Genomic DNA, 16,846 nt, shown 5'->3' with positions numbered 1-16,846 from the left:
ATATTCACCAACTCGTGCAAAAAACTACCATAGTACTGAACAGGTCAGTAATGTGCAATAACATCTTTCTTTATAGAAACAGAAAATACGTTTTTTCTAAGGGTAAAATGTTCTTCATAAAACAATTTGTTCCACAATTAACCACCTGCATAGTTCCACAATAAATAAATAATTTTAGAAAATGAAAGCATTTAAAATGGAGTGGACTTTTATTCACCTACCCTTTAAATGGAATGAACACATAACACAGGGATTATAATCTATAGAACTTTATTTATTTTGCAGATAACATATATTGCAATCATGCTTTTTCATATAACACCATCTAGACATTTATTATATTTTTTACATATAATATTTTACATTAGGCCCATGAAACAGCTAGAAATATACAAAACAATATTCTCTGACTAGACATTTCTATTACATTATTGTTATTATCATTATTATAATCTTCTTTATTATTAATCTATTCTGCTGTTATCTTCATAGTTTTTTGTTTTTTTGTTTTTTTACAGTTGAGAGATATGTGCTTTAGTTTCTGAGACAGTATTATTGCAGAAAACAGCAAATGATATCATTTTTTTCTGTTCAACATTTAGACGAAAGGAAAAAAAATCCAGGTTGTACGGACATTCACAGATACATGTATTACACAGTCCAGTTTACAACATCATTCAAGAGAGAAAACTGCAATATGGTAACTTTATACAAAATTCACGGAACCCTTTAGTCATTGCACATTTAAACACATCTTTGAAAAAAAAAACATAAATAAAAGAAAAGATGGGACTGGTTCAACCTGATTCCTGTCGCATAGCTGCCACAGAAGCAAATTCTCTTGATCCTTCTTCGTAGTAATACAGCGATATCTGCGGTCTGTCACAAAGTCAGGATCTACTCATATGCTATTATATTGCCGAGCAACTTGATATGTTATAATAGGTTTTTATTCACCCTATGAAAAGGAGTAGTTTTCGGTGGTGTTGGCCTATAAAGCATCTGGCTATGTCCTGTTAACAGTACTTCAGCCAGTTTTGTTCTGTGTCTGTGCCAAAGTTTATCTGCCCATTTCTTGTATTGGAAATATAAGACAGAATAGGAACAACTTATGGCTTCTACCAACATCTGTGAAGGCCATGACAGCTTATACACAGTGAAAGAAAATATGCTAGCAGAGCAGATGGCACACAGAAAAGAGGCAGGAATTTGGATCAGCTTTTGAATGTACCCAAGTAGATATATATATATATATATATATATGTGTGAAGTCTTCATTCTGGTTTGCGACTTTATGTTTTGTTGCTGCTTCAGGTAGCATGTTGAATTTATGGGAAAAAAAATGACCATTTTCACACTTGTTGTCGTTTAATACAGCATTCATTGTTTCAGTGTATCGTGGTAGTATCTGAGAGAATTTGGTCACTTCCACCTTTGTTCCTGAGAAGTGGGTTACTAAATAGATACACAAGTAAACGATTCCAGACAGAATAATGGTAGTAATGATAGAAATCATCTCGCACGCTACACTGCAGCCTATTAGCTCTCACAGTTTAAACTCTGAATTAGTATTGTTTTATTTCAGTGTAACACTTTTCCTTCTACTTAATTGGTGTCAGTTGAAGAAAAGTCACCATTTTCCAAATGTTTACTCTCCAGAAGAAGTGCACATGTAGGAGTTTTGTAATGGCTACGCCTTTATTTTTAGAGGTACTAGTTTACAGATTCAAACTGTGCTTGTGGGCGACTGCTCTTTTCACTACCCTGCTGCTCTATACCGAGTCAAAAGGGGATTCTCGAATAATTACTTTAATTAGACTCTTTATTTAATCCATAAATGCTCAGTGGGTCAGCAGTCTCAGAGCATTAATTTGGTCCTTCTCACTCACACACATAGAAAATAACCTAAAACTTGTTCTACAAAAAAGATTTGGACAACATACAAAGTTATTGTTCTTTAGAAAACAAAGAAACAATTATAACAGTCTCTTGCTATGTATTATATATGTTATTTTTGCTGTGGTCACAGTTTTCACTCATGCCAAAAATAAATTGGACACTTAGAAATTCCATACTGTACTTGTGCTTTTCAGTTGTATCCCCAGACACGGGTAGTAAACATTTCAGGTGAAGTGCAGGATTTGCAGGGGATTGATAGTCTAGTTAAATTTGTTTTAAAAATAAAAGCAAATTTGGCCTTACCTGTTGCATGTTCCCACATTGTCTTTGCCTTAAATTGCTCAATATTCCATTTCCACTTTGCTAACTTTCAAATTGTGTTTTCATCTACTACACGGCATTTATTTTGATGTATTTATTTCATGGACATGCAAAATGCATTTTACCGATAAACCCTTTTGTACAATAGTTGGAGTTTAGTAGATTACTCAAAGCACATTACTACTGAATCAACATGGGCCTCCAAATTTTAATTATATATATTCAATATACAGTATTTTACTAAGTCACATTTCCTTTTCTAAAAAGGCTAACTTTTTTGCATAATGAAATTCATAATATCACAATAACTTTGCTGGATAATTTGCTTGTCATCATAAGTTTTATAACTTTGTATTTTACAAATAAACATACAGAAAACCCCCTAAAAATAACTGTGTAATCAGGTTGGTTTCACATGTCCCCAGGAGGTAGGTGAATAAAAGCAGACATAAAAGTCTAGTGGTTGTTCCCAACCTTGATTACGTTTCTTCTATTGTGGAGTGCCAGTCTGGCTGTTGAGACAGAGATCAGACCTTTTTAGATGTAGGCTTCCTCAGTAGCAGGGTTCTGATTCTGGTTTTCTGTCTGCTGGTCTGGACCATTTTCCTGAGCCTTCACCAGTACCAAAGGCTTGATCATCATCCGCAGACGCTGAGAAGAAGATCAGTACCACAGTTAATATCGTGAGCTGAGAAGTCAGTGTTCAAATCCAAAGGCTGTAACAAACCACACGAGCTATGCAGCTGTGAGCTTAAGGGATAAATGACCTTAGGCTTTGAATGTAAACATTCTTCTACTGGATGCTTTCCAACCTGAGATAAAGTTATATGAATTAATATACCTTTAGAGAGTGAAACCTACTAATGACACCAACAAACTTCCATGGGCCAAACTTACTAAACTTACTAAATCTTTAAAAAATGCTCTCAGCTATGCAGCGTCAGAACAGGGCTTTGCAGTCAACATTTTTATGGAGTGTTTGTGAAACTAAGTGTTCGCCTGGGTGCAGAGCACTAATCAACTTGCTGATTGCTACAATTAGACAATCAGCCATCAGCTGTTACTGCAGGATCTGACGCCTGCACATCGCCTCTGATAGCCTCTGTTCCACTGTCTGCAATTATCGCCCATTTATTCTGTCAGTGGTGACTATAAAGCTATATCTGTCAGAGGAGACTAAGAGACTATCTGTAAGCCTGCTTATTCGGCTCACTGTGGATGACTGCAAATCAAGAAGTTGTTAATGTAAATGGTATACCAGAAAAGGTATTCTCTTACAGTGATTAGTAACATAAGTTCAATAAAAATGCAGCGTGGCACTGCCCTGCGTATAAACGTCATTTACCAAGGACTTCATGGCTGTTGTATGTCATTGTCACTGTTACAGCACACAGCTATCAGAAATTATTTAACAAAACTAATTAAAAATCTATTTCACTAATCCTTTTATCACCGCTCTACGCTTCATGACAATTTACTACTTTGCCCAGGATGCTAGTGTGTTTTACTTATTATAAAACCATTGAATTACAGTGGTGCTGTACAGTTTTAATGCATGGAGCAAAGTCACACTCGCTATGCTCATCCTTTTCCCTTTCAGTGTGGAGCATCTTTTGGCTTCTAAATTACAAAATTAATTACAAAACATAGCTGCAAGCGGCAACAAGGGGGCCAAGAAGTTCAGCAGGGTACAGTCACAATGTCAGTTTGATCTGATTATGTTAAAGGTGTATCTGTTAGCACTGATTGAAAATAAAACCTCTTTTTACCATTTGCATGGCTTCTAGGGACTCAGAAAAAAGTGCATAGTGTGTACACCAAGACTGATGTTAATTTATGAAAGAGATGCTGTGCTACAGTATGATTTCCTTTTTTATATCAATTGTCCGTAAGGGGCAAATGGATAGAAAAGTCAAAATCCATGTGATAACTTTAGAGAGGGTTGTTTTGAAGATCACCTCTGACAATATTTGTAGACATCAGAAAAAAATGTAGCCTGTATTTATTTTAAACCTTTCAATGAAATCACTCATGGTGGTTGCATCAATTAGGTTGAAAAGGAGACATATCCTGGCTTTGGGGCCTTCCAGAGACACCACACAAAAATTCTTGTTTATGTCCTATATCTCTTTCGTCCAACATCATACAAAAACAAAACACTACTAAAGCTATAGAACTGATCAGTTCTATAGCTTTACACTAGAAACTGCAAGTTTGTACCTTCTTATAGGCGTTGACATAGCTTTTAGCAATATTGATGGTCACACATGCAAATTCCCAGCAGATGCCAATTTTGTCTGAATGTCTTGTTCTTTTATTCACTGAAATGAGGCACTAGGAGACCTTCTTGGGCATAAGGAAAACTCAGCAGCAGTTCTGTGACAATCAACCCACTTGTCTGATGCTTTGTATTGTGTGAACTCCATTTGAGTCCTTGAGCCTAGTTTGTGCAGCCAGACCTGATGAATGGACAACAGAGCAAGCATAGGCTGAAATAGAAGCCCTCTGTGCCTATTGGTTGACTCTGATTATGTTTTTCTGTTTTTACTATTATTGTACGACCGTCTACTGGTCAGATGCAGCCCGTTCTCACTCCCGAGGCGTAATATACTGACAATTTAATGTGATTGCTGCATTGCTGGCTGTGTTTCAAAAGTACATCCTATCTCTTTTACCTAATCACATTTCAGAATCAGAATTCATAAGGACTTAGGAAAGGAGAACAAGAATGCACTGAGAATAAACATCCTTATGCTAGAATATGTACTCATGAGATGTCCCAAAGTTATGGTGATATTAAGATTCTTTGGAATCCACGAGTAGCTAATTTGCCTCATTTGTGTTTTTTAAAAGTTATGTGCCTAAACATACCGCTAAATCTGAACCATTGGTGGCCCTAGAGCACTCGTGGCAAAGCCATTAAACTCGGTAAAAAGAATCAGGGAACTGCCAGTGGACAAAGAAGAAGAAGGAGAATAGAAGACTGCTGGTGCCTGCACAGGTTCTCTGTTTGGCCCTTAATTATAATCCTTTCATAGTACTTTCAAAGCTGCCCATTATGAAAATAATAAAAAGTAAAGGTAATAAAGCTCATGGGTTAGTATATTCTGGTAAAGCGGGCTGCATTTGTGGTGACCTAAATATTTATCTAAACTTCTGTACATGGTGTAAATGGATCTTTCACTAAATCCTTTGGGCTTGTATTTTTCTTTATCTGCATATAGGATCGCCTTACATCCTGTATGAGCTAATATCAGTTTGGCTTGTGCAAAAAAATCATGCATAAGAAGTAATCCACTTGAAACACTCAGTGTGGCTTATTCAGCTGCAGAGTCCAGGGTAAAGCTACTAGATGTGTGAAAAGCTCAGAGGTGGGTATAGTGATGCATTATACGCTGGTTTATCTTTAGCTACTTGTCAGCCGTACACTCTTGGCATTTATACCATAGCTTTAAAAAGAATAACATCCCACTTCCTTTCTTAACAAGAAAAGGATATTAATTTTTGTAGTGTAAAGCAGGCAATTATAACAATTTGTGAAATACAATTAAAAAAGTCAAGCATTAATATATTTGTCTTACCTCTTTGTATGTGCCTTTGAGTGTGAGGAACATGTAGCCCATGTAGCCAGGGATGAGAATCATGGAGGAGAGGGCCATGCACCAGCCGACCCCCTGACCCCAGGCAGGGAACACATAGTCGCCCATAGTAAGAGGAACCATCTGTACTGCACTAAACAAGAAGACTCCCTGTACGCAAGAGGAACAAGAGAAAAGATCTAATTATGCTTACAAATATGCTACCAAACTGCATAATGTTTAAGCTAAGATAAGAGTTTTGCAAATTGTACTATTTCCTATATTGTCTTATACAGATGTGGTTGGGACACACTATTGGATGATGGTGCTTAAATGCAAGTTAACACAAGCATTAAATCAAGTGTCAGTGAAAAGAAATAGACTCCAGCCAGAGAGAGAAGCAATCATCAAACAATGGCACACTTTTTCTTAAATGTATGGTTCAAGTCATTTGCAATATACAGAGTGCCTTCAAATAAAATACTGACCACAGTGGAGTACTATTTTTCTTTTGTGTTATGTTTGTGCTTGCCGCACTTACAGCCACAACGAGTGGAGTAAAGACAACCCAGCAGGCCTTCCACCAGAGACATGGTCTGTAGCCAATCATTTCTTCAATGTTGTCATAGAATTTGTTCACACCTGGAACAAAAAAACCAAAAACATTATCAGTGCTGTTTTTATCATTATGTCACTGTGGATTTATATGTTTCCCATCTGAGTCTTAGATGTCAAAGCTTGGCATTGTAGCGACACCAAATTGGCAGCTAAAAGACAGAAAACACTTACTGTTCTAAGATGGAGAAAAAAAACCCTTTTTGTTTGGCTCACCATAGAACCATGAGATTGAGATACATTCGAAGAAGACCAAGAAGAGTAGGGACATCCCACTAGCTGAATAGTAATCAAACAGTTTAAACACGTACAGTCCACCCTGAAAACAGAGGCAAAGAACATGATGAGAAAGGAGAAGTAATGGAAAAAGCACTTACAGGCATGTGCGGGAGAGTATTAAACTAGTGCAGTGAAGTAACATCAAGAGTGAGAATAAATGGTTAAACATCCAACTGATGAACTCAGAACTCTAAATGGATTCTTTGTGAAAAGCTGTGTTTCTCCTACTGTGCAGTGCACGCAGTACCAATATGGCTCAAATTTCTACAGTGCCAGCATTTAGTGCCTTGCAGCTATCAAGTCATTCTAGGGACCAGCTCAAGAGGACTTCTTGGAGTTTGTCCACTTCTACATTTTGAAGCTTGATATACTTCATACTGCCTGGAACAGCGATTAGGATAACTGCCATAAAATAACGTGCTGTGCATGTAGCATGATGGAAATCCAATGTGACTGGAATAGAGGAACAGCGCAGGCTCTTGAATTGTCATAGCTCAAGAGATGCAGAAGCTTTTATTGCATATTACTGACGCGTTGGTTTTTTTTTCTTGCTTATCATTTTCTTTGTCTTGCATTTCAAACTGATGCAAATCTTTGAAGTGTTTTTAGCATAATGTTACCTGAGGGAAATGACTCAGAGTGTGTCAATTGAAGAAGCAGAGTTTGGAATTCCAATATATTCAAATAAACTTTGATAGCTAAATATTTATGTGTAAACAATAGTTTATAGAACTGTGTTAAGCCCTCAAATGTCATTTTATTACTCAAATCTGAAATCCAGCATAGTAGAAAAGACAAATGATTAAGTACAATGACATTTCTCTTCAACAGACTAAAACACCTATTTTAATTACAGTCATAATTGGGTTAAAACAGCTCTTGTAGATTAAAATGGGATTAAAATAGCGCACTGTGCATAAGCCCCAGGAAAATTTGTCTTATACACAGAGGTCATTCACTCATAAATGAGCTGTGACTAATACTGAAATGCTAAGACTTAAAATTATTGAGGAAATAATAAAATATACTAGTGATTTTGGAACAACTGAAGCTTTTGAATCACATTTGCAAAGTATGGCTGTCCTGAGAGTACAGAAATAGCAGCGAATGTGGGGTCAGGAGAAACAAAGGGCTGTTTTCCTTTGGGGGAGGATAAATGTGCCCCGAAAATGAAATCAGTAGACAGTCCGAGTGTAAAGGTGACATGTTAGAAGCTTATGAATTGTCTACAAAGGCTCATTCACTAAGGAGAATGAATGTGTCGAGAAAACGTTGGGATATTCGCCTCCTCGGACAGTCAGGTTACTTTAATAAATTGTTTGTGACCTTATGATGTGATTAACAAAGCGCTGGGGTTCCTCCTCCTTGAATATGCGCAGCAGTTTCAATGAATATTTAGAAATTGAAGAGAACGTGTACTAGACTAAAGCCATTTTATCATTTCTCAAGGATATGTTGATATGATATGCAAATTAGAGCCCTTAATGACCAGATCACACCACATGGGAATCTTGCTAGTAGATGTTGGGGGATCTCTTTTTGTACTCGAGTAAATACTAAATATTGTGAATCAGTTTGGCATGTTAGTCTCAAGAATTAGACCCTATGACTGTTTTACAAAGTGTAAAGATGAACCCAACAAATGCAGGCATTGATCAGGTTAATGTCTGGTTGTTGTTAATGTAAATATAAAACAGAAGGTAAATTCACAGAAAATGTCCTATTAAATGACCTGTTGTTGTTTTTGTTTTGTTTTTTTTACTTTGGACTTACTGTAAAATACAGACATTCCAGGGTAAGTAGTAAAAAAAAAAAATCTGTTATTTAATAATTTGTTACTTAATTACAGTGGTGCAGCATGAATGGCCATGGGGGGTGCTTTGTAGGACCGATTCTGGCCCACAACCCTTATGTTTGACATGCCTGCACATTCAGAGTTAGTGCACATTCATATTCACCTGTGTGATGTTGGACAGGCCAATGATGTAAGAAATAAGGCAGACGACTGCAATGAAGATCTCTCTACGCTTTCGAAGGACATGGGGGAATTCATCAACCAGGGCAGTGATGAAGCCTTCCACAGTGCAGAACTGGAGATATTGCAGAATCAGGTTGAAACTGTTACACAATACATTTCTGTCACAATAAAAACATTGCTAAGGTTTAGTATCTGAGCAAAAGAGCAATGGTAAGTTTTTTGGCACATTAGTGCAGTATCAAACTGAAAACTTAGATCATTTTTATTTGAAGGTTAGAAAAGTATTTTAGAAAGCATTTCATATTGGTAAAAGGAGACATTTTTTCTTGAAATATCTTTACCTGACTGTCAATTCCCAGCATCAAGAGCATGGAGAAAAACAACACTGCCCAGAGAGGGGAAATGGGGAGCTGGGTGACAGCCTCTGGATATGCCAAAAAAGCCAAGCCAGGTCCTGATAAAAGATAAATATCAGAGATAATGTGATTTGTATTTGACAGTGGGACACAAATAAAACATGTGGTATTTGGCTATGACGTAGTGGCTCCATAGTGTAATGGCTTTCACAATTGCCTAACAAGTGATAGGCTCCTGATTCCTGTCCTGGGAGATTACTCTATATGAGTCGCATCAGGCAGGGCATCAGATGTAAAGATCTTCCAAATCAAACATGGGGAGCTACCCACTGTGGTGACTCCTTGTGAATAAGGGAGCAGCTAAAAGTATCTGGTTTTGACTGAAGAAGTCAAAACAATAAATTTAAACTGGGCTCATATGACAGTACTGAAAGTGTAAAACTTGATAAAAGAAGAAACAAAAAAAAGAAGTTGATCTCGAAGTGTCATTGAGAGAAAAAAGTACACTGAATGTCAAAGCTGAGTATTTGTAAAGGACTGAGAGTACAGAGAGTTTTTGCAAAGTATTTCCCTTCTAATAATCCCAGCAATCTGGACCAACAGTGTAAAAAAAATCATTTGTCCCTTCAAAATTATAGCAGCTGCAATGGCTGACTTTTTGCACCGTATTTGTAGTCATATTATCTTTTGCCTGTGTCTGTTATTACTATTGAGTTTCAACATTGATTGCAATTACCTGAGGCTGCCACATCAGCGATGGGTCTCTTTGTCACATTGGCCATAAATCCCACGATGGAGAAGATGACAAAGCCGGCGAACATACTGGTAAAGGAGTTGATGCAGCAGACAATGACAGAATCTCTGTAGGGGAGAGACAAAGCACGCTGCAGCCATTGTCACGCCTATATCAATTCCTTATCAACCCGTCACACATTGTGGCGAGGCTTGTGGGAGTGGAGTGGTGGGGGGTGGGGTGGAAAGGGAAAGGTGGAAAGCCATTTTGCATCTGGCAGTGGCACAACAGCTGAATACATTGATAATGTCCTGATTTTATAAAACGGCAGTGAGTTCTAGCAGTTTTACGACTAGAGAGACAAATGGGCAGATGGCCAGTGTTTATTTTATAAGGTGACAGCCTTTGACAGTCACCAAATGTGTGTACCTGAATCTAAAACACTATGTGGAGCCAAAATAATGAAACAACTGATATAACAGGGGGCTCAAATAGTCCCAAAATAGAACAAACTGCAGACACTATGCTGTCACGGAAACCAAAAATAATCCCAGGAAGAGACATCTGCACGGTCTCCATATAAAAAATAAATAAATAAATGATATGAGTGAGTGGTGTTAGATGGTAATTTTTTAACAGGCATTTAATTCAAGCTGTAAATAAACAGAAACAGTATTTTATTCACCTACCTGTATACGTTGTTGGTGAAGGGATTATAGCTGCCGAGAGCAATCAGAGAGCCTAATCCTAGCCCGTAGGAAAAGAAGATCTGAGTGGCAGCGTCGAGCCACACCTGACACACAGACAGAAAAGAGGTTCAAGTAAGTGTGCTTGTGCAAAAATTGCTGCTAAAAGAAGATTTTTGTTTGAAAAACCGGCCAGGATTATATTCATTTACTGATTATCAGGACTCTTTTCTCTGATGAAAGCATGTGCATAAATGCTAGAAAGAGGGAAACTGTTTGTTCTGCACTGTAACGCCTCAGCATTGTTTTGTCGTGCCTGATGCTATTTGATCAACTGTCAAATCACTGAATCGTGATCTGACCTCAGCTTCTCAGTCTTTACAGAAATAAACACATTATCTCATAATCAATACTGTAAAAGAAAGTATTTGTGAACTGTGCTAATAATGGTACTTGCAATGAACAATCATGGTTATAAACATCATTCACAGACATTCACGTTAAAGCTCTGCAATCACTGAAAATGTATCTGGAATCTTGTTGACTTATTAGTTCCCATCCATTCATGTAGGTACAGAGACCTACATAATGTTAAAAAAAACAACAACCCTGAAACATTACCCCAAAAACCAAAACACATCAAGTTGGGGCTCATCTTATACTCTGCAGCAACCTTAATTTTGGTTGCTGCTGCAGAATATCTACATGTATTCGTGATCAGAAAGAGCAGCGAGCTCACCTCAGACTCCTTAAGCTTGTTGAAGTCTGGTGTGATATAGAAGAGGATTCCATCCATGGCACCGGGCAGAGAGACACCACGGCAAAACAGGATGAACAACATGAAGTAAGGGTACGTGGCAGAGAAGTACACCACCTACGGGGCACAAAATCGTGATTACTGCAAAATAATCTCTCTAAGCCATCTTTAAGATCTCCCGAGAATATTTGAGGCAAGAGCGCAGTTTGAAAACCGACAAGTTCTTAATCTCATCAACTTATTGTGTTACTGAGGCACCATCCACACAGAGCAGCTTAGTGCCCTAGTCAACCATCTCCCAGAGGCACAGTGACCCCAGAAAGACTGGGTTCAGCACACTCCCGGCGCACTATTTCCCTCCTTATCTGAACTAATTTCAGACTGTGCTGTCAAAGTCAACACTAATCATGCCAGCCAAGATAACATCTACTGCATAAAAATGAATCAGCAGAGGATCTTGTTGTGAAAGTTAGGAAATTGTTGAAACTCCTTTTGCCATACTGAAAAAAACAGACATCAAAATAAAGATCAAGCAACAGCAAATAGAAATCTCATACTTTAGCTCAGTGTACAGATGATGCAAACTCTGTCGGGCTGTTTGCCATTGTGCAAAATGTTGGTACTTATATAACACAACATACTTTATAATAAAAGGATATTCCAAAGGGATAGCCTATGTGTCCATGTATAATCTTTTTGTATGATTTTTAACTTTTTTGTGACAGTGTACCAGTGAAGCTCTTTTCCCACACTAACAGGAAATTACACAAAATTTCTAAAATAAGTGAGTAACTCCCTTTATTTCAACAATAATCTAAAGTTCTGTTGTTCCAGTTCTATATTTGGCTTTTTCATTGTTTATGCTGATGTCTGTACCTTCTTCTCCTACTTACTTTGCCAGTCCAGCTGACTCCCTTCCAGATACAGAAATAGACAAGGACCCATGCTATGGCGAGTGTGATAGCCAGTGGGATCCTGACCTCCCCAGGCTTCTCCAGGCCATCGGTCAGCTGATGCATGTTTCGTCTGGAGGGAAGTAAAGGGGTCTTACTACAATACACAAGGGCATCCTTGATGTCACATATGTAGCATGCATGGAAGCATACACAAATGTGCCTACATGCATCTGGATATTCACAAAGAGTCTTTTGATGGCTTTTTTCTCATCCTTAAAGCTTAAAGGTATGATAGCAAAAGGAAGTTGTGCTTCTGTGCACACGTTATTTTTCTCATCCATTATCCATTTGTGCACAGATTTTCCTCCTCTGCTGATATTCTGGGTAGATTGCTATTAACGGATATGGCCACTGAGTCATCATATGCAAATGGCCATATCTAACTCTGACCCATGATGTAATGATCATGCACATAAGGGAACCTCTAACCTTACTGTGCAGTTAAAACCTATTAATAACATTAACTGAAATGTCCAGCTTACTCCCAGAACTCTACAACGGCACTGGTGAGGTTTGAGGTGTCTGTGATGCTGTAGTTGGTGTAGCAGCGCTCTGTGTTCCAGCTATTTCCACAAGTCTGCCACGGCAAATCCTGAAATTTAAGGAAAACGCACACAAACAGACACACACAGGTTCTTTTATTTGGAGCACTCTCCCACTGCCTATTCTCTCTAGCTGTCACGCTGCCAAGACCACGATACTCATTCGGGACACTGAGATTTCATGGTTTTCTCAGAGCAGTGAATGCTTCATCGCCAAATGCATTTATCAATACCTTGTGTAAGGCACTAATTATGTGGGAAAGGAAGTAATAAATGTCATACTCTGTTAAGGGCTGTGAGGCCTTATATAAGAGATACTGGCAAACAGCACCTGCCTCATGATTAAAGGGTTAGAAAGTAATAGTACTAACAATACAGACAGGGCTATATCTGGAAAATCTCGGCCCTTAAAGGTTCAGAATTAGTGCCCTGTTACTACATTTGCTAAGAAATGTAGGACTTTAAATTTCAAATACTCACAGCACTGAAGGAGTTGTACAAATAGTAAATAGCCCAGGAAATGATAACAATGTAATAGATATTGAGCCAAAAGGACAGAACAGCAGCAGCCAGGCCAACACCTGAAACAATGGAAAATAAAGGTGTGATGTCAAATTGTGCTGAATAAAACAAAATGAGGAACACATGTAAGTCCACTTAGAATGCCTAAATAAAGTAGTTATTTAGAAAATTTAGTTTCAAGTCTTAACAATACATATAATTTACATATAATTTACCTTTGAACATTGGAGCCAGCTTCCACACTCCAAGACCTCCAATAGAAGTGTACTGACCAAGAGCCGTCTCCAGAAAGAACAGAGGCATACCAGCAAATATGAGGGTCAAAAAGTAGGGAATCAAGAAGGCCCCTGAATGAAAGGTGAGAAGTAAAGGTGTGTAAATGACGACAAAGGATATGCTAATAATTTTCAACATAATCCAATAAAACATATTAGGGGTGTTTTGTTTCTGCGCCCCAGATCACGTCACAGCTATTTGTCTGTGCGCAATTACGCACGGTTATACTGGACATGCAGTTTATATCTGTTATAAATAAAGAAGTCCTGGGCAAACTGTCAGGTTTTAATGTCGAGATCTTTGCGCTCCTTCTGGTGTGTGGATATCTGAAAATTGCCAAGAATTCCTCATTACCTCCACCGTTTTTTCCACATAAGTAAGGAAATCTCCAGACATTTCCGAGTCCGATTGCGTATCCGACACAAGAGAGGAGAAAGTCAAATTTCCCACCCCACGTTTCTCTTTCGGGTATCTCCTTTTTTGTCTTCTGCACTTTCACCACCAAGGTTTTGGGTTTGTCGTTTGGCGTGGTGGTGGGCGCGTCATTCACCGTCTCCGTTAAGACGTGTCCGTCCGAGGCTTTGGTCCCGTTGGTAGCCATGGTCGAGGTGTGCGTCGGACAGTCCTGACCAGTGGAGAAGAGGGGGTTTCAGCACTGGTCCAGATAGACAGCAGTTTATCCGTCCCGTACTTCCAGTTCCCAGACAACAGCCGAGAGGGGGAAAAAAACGAAAACTGGGGTACAGCGAGTGATTTGGAGAAAAGGCGAGGCGAGGACCTTAGCAACAATCCAGTGACCCTAAAAAACAAAAACAATAATATAGTTATAAATTTCACAGAAAAAGTGACATTCCTAAATTAGATATTGTTAGTTGCTTTGAATGCAAATATACTTATTCAAAATATATATGCATAGAGCCTTAAAACGAATGTCCTAATAATAATGAGGGATTAATTTTGCGATAATTACTGTGGATGTTAACTCCTTGGGTGAAATAAAAAAACATTTAAAGAGGAATTAAATATTCCTAAAAAAATTATGTTAAATGACAGATTGAATTAAATTATATCTATTTAGCTCTCTCTCTTTATACATGTATATATATCGTGACATTTCTTAAGGGGTGACAAAAAAGTCTGTCCCGTGTTCTGTGAATCCCACGGGATCAAATAAAAGCTTCTCATGCAATATGAATCACTTTTAATTGCCTGGAGTGAATCCATGTTAGCAGAAATTTAGAGCCTGCTCTTGTCCTTGATTCATTATGCTCTAAATTCAATGGCCCACTTCTCACTGCTCCCTTACAAGAGAAAAGCAATTAAACACATTTAGAAATCAGACTCGATAGTGAATCACCTGGAGAGGCTAATAACTCACCAGAATTTGCAATTTGAATATAGATCTACATCAAATATCCATGGAATAGAGTTCTAATTTGCAATAGTTATTTCAGTTAATGCAAAAAAATTAGTAAATAAACGTAAAAGATCTACGTCATCTGTTTGTATTTTAAATAGCATTTTTAAATGCAAAATAAACGACCGTTAAAATGGTGAGCAGAGAGTGCGCTCTCTGTGCTCCCTTATTACCTTGTGCGTAATTGAGAGAAGCGGGGTACCGGGGTTGCATTTACAGATGGAAGCTAGAGTGTTATTTTTTCATATTTCAGTCTACTAATAAAAATACACCACTTCTATTCCAAGTTAATGTGACATTTTGCATCTAAGAGACATCGCGATAAGAACTGCTTGTGCATTTTCTGCGTATTTAAATTACACAATCTACAAAACACAGATTCAAATTTCACATACATGAAATGTGGCTGTAGAACAGAAAGATCAAAGAAGATGCTAATGGCTCCTGAAGAAAACTAAAAAAAAAGTAAAAAGTCTTCGTCGACCTCACGCGCAGCTGCATATCCTTACGCAAATTCAGCACATCTGCACACGGCAAATTCCTTGATGGTCCTCGCGTGTAACAAATGCATTTCTTTTCTCGAATTTATGTAAATTGCACCCCGTACAAGTGAATACTTACAATACAGTCCGCTACTTTGCAGATTCTTTCTCCGGGGGGGAATATCCCGATTTTGGAAAAAAGTAACTTCCTTTCACTTGCACTGAGTCAAACCGCGGTGAAAACTTTGCATTCGGCGACAGCGAGCGAATATATGATCCGAAAGGGGAGAGGATAGTGGGCAAATGCGTCTTTGAGAGCGAGGTGCTGTCCTTAAAGGAGTGGTGCTGAAAGAGAGGAGGGGAGAGAAGACGGAGAAAAGGAGCTGCCGCCGTCTCAGTTGAAGCGAGCAGGGACGTAACATGGAGCGCAGGATCCTCACTTTCGTCTACATAGCGTCAATGTCACCTCAAAGTCGACCCTCCCCAACTCCAACATTTCCACCACTGAGATGGCAGCGGGTTTGAGAGAGGAGCATCCGCTTGTCTCAAGGTTTTATATCGTTACTCCTGCAGCTTTTTTTCTCCCGTTTTTTTAAACATCAGCAACTTCTCTCTCTCTTTCTCTCTCTCTCTCCCACCTCCCCCTTCCCCCTCTCTCCCTTTGTGACTCACTCAAGGTCCAGATGATGAATAACACAGACTTAACACTTTTATGTAATCCTCTATTTTCCCAAAGTCATCCCTTGAATTAACTTGATTTCATCAAGTTGCCATTTAGAACACCGAAACGCATTAATAACGCACATGCACAACTATGAGAAACAAAATGTTCAAAAAGGCCACAAATAAGTGTAGTCTAATACTGCATCAAATGCAACTACTCCAAAGTAGAGGATACAGTGGAAGATGCCAATGGCTGCTTTAGCTGCTGGCAAAACATGATAAGAGGGTCCCAGCCAATAAAAGGAGTCAGGGTGTGTGAGATAAATTGAAAAATGTGCTTATAATCTTCTTAGCCCGCTGTCTTCCAAAATGAAATACCCTTGTGGAACATCTCAAACGAGCAGTCTTAATGCAGAGTTTAACTCCCACATTGAGATAAAATATGCGGCTCTCACTGGGAGATTAGACTTGCTCATGGTTTAATAGTTAAAGTTTGAGTTGTTAAAATGAGTAAGAACCAAACTGGTGTCAGATTAAAAAAGAGAGAGAGACTCTACACCTCCCTTTGTGATGATGTGAAACTGTTATTGAGATGACTTCTCCTCGCATATTTCCACACTGATGCATTGTCTTTACTGCTAGGTGACACTCTACCGTGCAATTTTAATAATAATGGATTGCATTTATATAGTGCTTTTCGAGACCCCCAAAGCACTTAACATTTCCACTATTCATTCACACACTGGTGGAGACAAGCTACAGTTGTAGCCACAGCTGCCCTGGGGC

The 16,846-nt window shown here is 38.5% G+C and overlaps 1 protein-coding gene across 1 annotated transcript; it reads right to left on the bottom strand.

Moving 5' to 3' along the window:
* Positions 1–253: 253 nt before the first annotated feature.
* On the bottom strand, positions 254–15,952 carry slc6a1b (solute carrier family 6 member 1b). The gene is made up of 15 exons (XM_085274278.1): positions 15,537–15,952; positions 13,853–14,297; positions 13,438–13,569; positions 13,181–13,281; positions 12,641–12,750; positions 12,096–12,228; positions 11,185–11,319; positions 10,449–10,552; positions 9,763–9,887; positions 9,012–9,124; positions 8,651–8,782; positions 6,630–6,732; positions 6,340–6,440; positions 5,802–5,969; positions 254–2,871 (listed from the first exon to the last, which is right to left on the bottom strand). The coding sequence occupies exons 2-15, from the start codon at positions 14,097–14,099 to the stop codon at positions 2,758–2,760; spliced, it is 1,818 nt and encodes a 605-aa protein (XP_085130404.1). The 5' UTR covers positions 14,100–14,297; positions 15,537–15,952; the 3' UTR covers positions 254–2,757.
* Between the last annotated feature and the right edge of the window lie 894 nt (positions 15,953–16,846).

Source organism: Mchenga conophoros, linkage group LG5 (assembly GCF_057382185.1).
Source record: "Mchenga conophoros isolate Kocher_MC1m ecotype Shallow Benthic linkage group LG5, M_conophoros_male_GT1.1, whole genome shotgun sequence".
In the NCBI taxonomy this organism is placed as follows: Eukaryota; Metazoa; Chordata; class Actinopteri; order Cichliformes; family Cichlidae; genus Mchenga; species Mchenga conophoros.
Note: the sequence above shows the minus strand (reverse complement) of the source record. Positions and strands in the feature narration are given on the sequence as shown.

Bases quoted from the DNA above. Each gene is read 5' to 3' on its own strand.
- slc6a1b (XM_085274278.1), bottom strand. From the start codon at position 14,099: ATGGCTACCAACGGGACCAAAGCCTCGGACGGACACGTCTTAACGGAG. The intron at 10,553-11,184 runs GTGAGCTCGCTG...TCTGTGTGTCAG, and splicing joins ACAAGCTTAAGGAGTCTGAG to GTGTGGCTCGACGCTGCCAC. The intron at 6,441-6,629 runs GTGAGCCAAACA...TTTTTGTTCCAG, and splicing joins CTCAATCTCATGGTTCTATG to GTGTGAACAAATTCTATGAC.